Genomic DNA, 5,939 nt, shown 5'->3' on the forward strand with positions numbered 1-5,939 from the left:
CCAGCTGCTTGGCTTCCGCCACCTGCGCTTCCTAAGCTCGTCCCGTCAAGCTAGACAATGCTGCCGCCGGCCGCGCTTCTGGGGGTATCCTCACTAGGGCGCATCCTGGCAGTCAGGCTTTCTCCCCTGGCAGCCAGACACCCTGATGGGGCGGGCCTGCCGGTGGCTGAAGGGAACTCAGCCAGCGCCTCACCCTGTCATTAAGGAAAGTTTAGCCCTAGGCGGACAGGCTGACACAAAGTCTGGAACTGGCTCCCAAGGAAAAAAAAAATGTGTGGTCCTTGGTAGTGGGGTGTGGAGGAGCAGAGCCCCATTGCTCCGTGCACCCCTCACAGGGGTCCTTGGAGGCCCTGGGGGAGGCAGGCAGGAGGGCGGGTGCCGTGGCCGCAGGGAGCGCGGGGAGGGTCCAGGTGCCACGTTTTCTAAGCAGGTGCGAGGCCAAGGGTGGCCGCTCACGCAAGCGGCCTTTGTGTGTTTTTTCAGCACGTGGCATGCCTGGATGTCCCTGCCCCGGTATCGGCATGGCGGGACAGAGGCTCCTCCTTCTTGCGGCTCTTGCCCTGGAGCTCCTGGGAGGGGCTGGGGGCTCCCAGCAGGCCCTCCGGAGCCGGGGGGTGGCAGCGGCCTGTCGCCTGGACAGTAAGGAGAGCGAGTCCTGGGGGGCCCTGCTGAGTGGAGAGAGGCTGGAGACGTGGATCTGCTCCCTCCTGGGCTCACTCATGGTGGGGCTCAGTGGGGTCTTCCCACTGCTTGTCATTCCCTTGGAGATGGGGACCACGTTGCGCTCAGAAGGTAAATGATCACCTCTCCGGCACCCAGGGGGCAGCAGGTGACCCGGGGACGACAGGTGACCCAGGGGCGGCAGGTGACCGGGGAACCATGCCGCTGCCCTTCGTGGGAGAGCCGGGTCTCGTCCCAGGCGGCAGCATGTCTGAGGTAGAGGGCTGGACCGAGTACAGTTCTTCCCCGCGGTCCAGTGAGCCGGGGTGCGCCAGCTTATTTGTTCATCCATTTGTGCACCTGTTTATTCTGAAAGATGAACATCAGCGAACGTTCACTGTGAAGCAAGAGGCAAGGCTGGAAATAGGACGCTAGGCTGCCTGGGGTTCAAAGCCTGGCTGTGCCACTTGGGGTAGTATTGCGTGAGTTCCTTAACTTGGCTCTGCCTCAAGGTCCCAACCTTAAAAACGGGGATAATAACAGTATAAACTTCATAGATGTTTTTGTGATGATTAAATGAACTAATATCAGTAAAGCGATTGGAAGAGTGCCCAGCCACTGAAAAGCCTGGGGGATATCGTCCACCCTGGCTTCCAGACCTGGGAGGGGGGCGTTCTTGAACACAAGTGGACCTGCCTCCCCTGAGTGTCACCTTGTACCGTATTTAGCGAGTGAGGAGTGGGTTTGGGATCTTACTGAGACGTGAGGTGGTGGTACTGGTGGGGCAGGTGGGATGATGCAGGAGAAGACGGTTGCTATTCAGCCCGTCTTGATGTTATACCTCTGGGGTAATACATGAAATGCTGTATGCAGACCTGATGAGCAGTGGGACTAGGTGTCACCTCTGGCCAGAGTTTCCTTGCTGTCTCAACCACGCTTAGGCGTGGACTGTGCAGGCTTACGTCCTGGGCTCCAACCACAGCGAGGCTGGCTTCATGTGGCAGGTGGTGCCACGGTGACCCCTACAAGGGTAGGGGTGGTGGGCCCAACACACCACATAAATTAAGCAGTTAACTTGAAAAAAAAAGAAGACTGTCCACCGCTGGGAAGGGGCTCCATGTTCACCAGCCAGTGCCCCGTAAAAAGCGCCACCTCTTGCTTCAGCCCCACTTCAGCGTGCAAAAGGGTGCTCAGACCCAGAGCCCCCAGGGCGGCCTTCCCTGGAACATGGAGAGGCTGGCAGCCCGCCTCCTCTGGGGAGGGCACCCGGGAGGTGGGCGCAGGCATGGCAGAGGGCTTTCCTTGGCTTCCTCTTCCTGCCGTGTGCGTGTGTCCACAGTGACGTTCTGTGGTGAAAGAGAAACAGGACCAGATGGGGAGCCCTAAAGATGCAGGTGGCTGTCGCCCCCAGCCAGGACAACGCCATGGAAGTTCTGGACCAGCCCTGGGAATCTCTGAAGCGAGGGTCCCCCGGGGACTTGTGCTGCCTGCCAGGCTTAGGAACCATTCATTCAGCAGATGGACATGCACACAGCCGTGCCGGGCCCTAGGCTGAGGGCTGGCACCGCAGCTGTGAACACAGCCCTCTTCAGGCCCGGCGCTCCTGACCTTCTCATGGCATCCCTGCGGGGTCAGCCTAGGGAGGACTTGGATTGTTAGCTCCATTTTACAAATGGGGACGCACGGGCACAAAGGAGTTCTTCTAGGAGCCCAAGGTCGCACAGCATGGAAGCAGTAGCTACCCTGGGATCATACGCCCACCACCAAGCCACCTTTTCCCTCTGGGCCTCAGTTTGTCTACTGAACCAAGGGCCCCTTTAGGGCACTTCCAACTCTGGGTATTCTAAGTCTGCACAGGTTGTCAGATCTCTGCCACTTCGCTGAGAGTATCAGTGGCCGAGAAGAGAAAAACTCCTCTTTAATAAGCATTTCTTACACATGTTGTCATTTAATTTCATCAAGATCACTCACTGTCAGATAGATACAATTGTCCCCAGTTTACAGATGATGAGACTGAGCCCTGGAAGTAATCTGCCCAGACTTACCAGCTGCTGGCTTTGGGGGCTGGGGCTTGTCCGCTCTCTTAGCCCTGGAGCAGTAGTGGCTCCACGCGCGCCCTGCAGGACGTGGTGAATTCCTGCTGAACACCAGCCCCTGGAGGGGCTGGAGGCTGGGGGCCCGGGGAGGCCAGCAGCCCACGTCCAGCCTTCCAGAGACTTGCAGTCTGGTTGGGATCACACTAGGAGCCCAGTAAGCTGGGTGGGGAAGGGGTCAGGCCAGGGACTCTGGCCTCCGTTCCCAGGTCCCACATCTCTGCCTTGTAGCTGGGGCACGGCGCTTGAAACAGCTGCTCAGCTTTGCCTTGGGGGGACTTCTGGGCAACGTGTTTCTCCACCTGCTCCCCGAGGCGTGGGCCTACACGAACAGCGCCAGCTCTGGTGAGTGAGGCCACAGGCTGGGGGGGCCAGGAGGGTGGTGGGCAGTGGGTGGAGCTGGTGCCCAGGCCCAGGAATGACCTAGGCTGTGCCCACTCTGAAGAATGACTGGGAGAGGGGTTCCTGGACCTCTGTCACGGTCCCAGTGCCCCCGTTCCAATCGGGGGAGGGGGGCCCACCCCAGATCTGTGGCCCTGGCTTGTCAGTGCTGCCCCCTGCAGGTGGTGAGAGGCAGAGCCTGCAGCAGCAACAGCAGCTGGGACTGTGGGTCATTGCTGGCTTCCTGACCTTCCTGGTGTTGGAGAAGTTGTTCTTCGACAGCAAAGGGAAGGAGGAGACCAGCCAGGTGAGCCCCAAACTCCAGAGCCTACACAGGTCAGCCTTCATTCTGTGGTGGTACTAGGGCCTGGAGGCCCAGGTTTTGAGTCAGTTCAGTTCAGTTCAGTCCCTCAGTCGTGTCCAACTCTTCGCGACCCCATGGACTGCAGCACGCCAGGCCTCCCTGTCCATCACCAACTCCCGGAGTTTACTCAGACCCATGTCCATTGAGTTGGTGATGCCATCCAGCCATCTCATCTGTTGTCCCCTTCTCCTCCCGCCCTCAGTCTTTCCCAGTATCAGGGTCTTTTCCAGTGAGTCAGTTCTTCACATCAGGTGGCCAAAGTATTGGAGTTTCAGCATCAGCCCTTCCAGTGAATATTCAGGTTTTGAGTCAAGCCCTAAAAAGAGTCTCTTGGCCCTTTCCTGGGAGCTCTGGGAGGTTGGGCCAGCTTGTCTGGAAGGATCCGGGCCCAGCCCCTGCCATGAATTGTCTCCATGGATAATGGTGACAGCAGTGTGGAAAGCAGAGGGCTTGCTGGGTCTGGGGTCACCCGGCTGGTTGAGCAGCAAAGTCCAGCCGGATAAAAGCGGTGTCCCCTGTCTCCCTCCCTTTGTTTACCCTGGCCGAGTGGGGGGCATCTAATGTCACCTCTCCACCCTTCTCCTGGCCCTAGGCCCCCAGCAAAGACCCCGCAGCTGCTGCCGCGCTCAATGGAGGCCACTATCTGGCCCAGCCGGCTGCAGAGCCCGGCCCGAGCGCCGTGGTCCGGAACATCAAAGTGAGTGGCCCGCTCGGGCCCTGCCCCCCACAGCCGCCCCACCCCGAGTGGCCGGCCTGGCTCAGGCCCACCTGCCTGGCTCAGCCCAACCCTGTCCCTCCTCACCCAGGTCAGTGGCTATCTCAACCTGCTGGCCAACACCATAGACAACTTCACCCACGGGCTGGCCGTGGCCGCCAGCTTCCTAGTGAGCAAGAAGGTGAGTGAGGCTGGGGTGGGGGGCGGGGGCGCAGGCCATCGCGACAGGCATGCAGGGCCCACACTGACCAGGAGGCCCTGCCTCCAGTCACTTCCTCCACGCTCCCTGCACCCAGCACCTGACCCCAGCCTCCTTACTGCGAACACTCCTCGGGACCACGGGCCTCAGCCAAGCTGCTAGACTCAGCCCCTTCCTGCTTCTACGTGCCTCTCCCCACTCCTGCTCCCTCTGCCTCTGTGCTTGGGCCCCGAGGTCTGTCTGCCCTTGAACTGGCCCACCTCGTCCCCCTCTGGTGGCTTCCTCCTCCCTGCTGCCTCTGCTTGGAGTGTTCTTTCTACCACTCTCATCCTTCAGGCCTCCGTTCCAAAAGCACTTTCTCAAAGAGGCCTCTGCTGACCCCTCATCTGTCAGGCCCCTCGTGTCCCATGGCCCCTGTCAAGGCATGTGGTCACACGGCTCTTTCTGTGTTTACTCAGTCCTTGCCTCTCCCCCCCGGACTGGGAGCTTCTTGAGGGCGGATTCCTGGTCTGTTTTATTCGCTGCTGTATTTCTAGTAGCCAAACAGTGTCCAGCCAGGGCACCCAGAGCAGATACTGGTAGGATGAGCGGACAGCTGGGTACCCTCAACACAGACCCCCACACACACTCCCCTCCCTGCAGATCGGGCTCCTGACCACCATGGCCATCCTCCTGCATGAGATCCCCCATGAGGTGAGTGCCACAGGGTCCCCATGATCAGTCATGTGGGTGTGCAGCTGGTGGGGGGTACTTTGGATGGGACTGCCCAGCAATGGTTGGCTTGGGGGGCTGCACCAGAGACCTGGGGCTACTCAGCCTACTCAGACTACAGCCACCATTGCAGCCATGCTCCAGCCTCCTCAGGACTGGGGTCCCAGCGATAGGGCTGCTGCTGGGGGCTCGGTGCACCCATCCACACCTGAGATGCTCAGGGCGTCTGGCCCCACCGGGGCCCAGAGTGATCGTCTGGACCTCCCCTCAGGTGGGCGACTTTGCCATCTTGCTCCGGGCCGGCTTTGACCGATGGAGCGCAGCCAAGCTGCAGCTCTCGACGGCACTGGGGGGCCTGCTGGGCGCCTGCTTCGCCATCTGTGCGCAATCCCCCAAGGGAGTAGGTACGGGCGTGGGGGTGGTGGCGGTCCGCAGAGGGGCCCTGGCCGAAGGGCACGGCCGCCCTGACCCGGGTATCCGAGCCCGGCTCTGCCCGGGTCCACCCCGCGGGATGGGGGGCGGTCGGTACACGTGGCCGCCCAGCCCCCCCAGCCAGTCAGGGCTCCTCCCCCTGCTACAGAGGAGACGGTGGCCTGGATCCTGCCCTTCACCTCCGGTGGCTTTCTCTACATCGCCCTGGTGAACGTGCTGCCCGATCTCTTGGAGGAAGACGACCCGTGGTGAGCTGCCCGCCGGCGCTGCCATTGGCAGGCCCCTGCCCGCTGCCCGTCGGCCCGTGCGGCCCCCTGACGCCCCCGGCCCTCTCGCCCGCAGGCGCTCCCTGCAGCAGGTGCTTCTGCTTTGTGCGGGCATCGT

At 61.2% G+C, this 5,939-nt stretch overlaps 1 protein-coding gene across 3 annotated transcripts in view; it reads left to right on the forward strand.

Annotated features, from left to right (window-relative positions):
* The window catches only part of SLC39A13 (solute carrier family 39 (zinc transporter), member 13), a 7,922-nt gene that overhangs the window by 1,232 nt on the left and 751 nt on the right, over positions 1–5,939 (forward strand). The window contains exons 2-10 of one of the 3 annotated variants that reach the window (XM_010842402.1): positions 484–792; positions 2,985–3,098; positions 3,317–3,441; positions 4,091–4,195; positions 4,305–4,394; positions 5,055–5,105; positions 5,395–5,527; positions 5,704–5,803; positions 5,898–5,934. In XM_010842402.1, coding sequence (XP_010840704.1) covers positions 492–792; positions 2,985–3,098; positions 3,317–3,441; positions 4,091–4,195; positions 4,305–4,394; positions 5,055–5,105; positions 5,395–5,527; positions 5,704–5,803; positions 5,898–5,934 — 1,056 coding nt within the window. In that variant the 5' untranslated portion in view covers positions 484–491. Of the gene's footprint in view, positions 1–483; positions 793–2,984; positions 3,099–3,316; positions 3,442–4,090; positions 4,196–4,304; positions 4,395–5,054; positions 5,106–5,394; positions 5,528–5,703; positions 5,804–5,897 lie in introns of all 3 variants that reach the window. The other 2 variants (XM_010842405.1, XM_010842403.1) reach the window with 2 other exon arrangements.

The sequence above is a fragment of the Bison bison genome, unplaced genomic scaffold (assembly GCF_000754665.1).
Source record: "Bison bison bison isolate TAMUID 2011002044 unplaced genomic scaffold, Bison_UMD1.0 scf7180017864178, whole genome shotgun sequence".
NCBI classification, from domain to species: domain Eukaryota; kingdom Metazoa; phylum Chordata; class Mammalia; order Artiodactyla; family Bovidae; genus Bison; species Bison bison.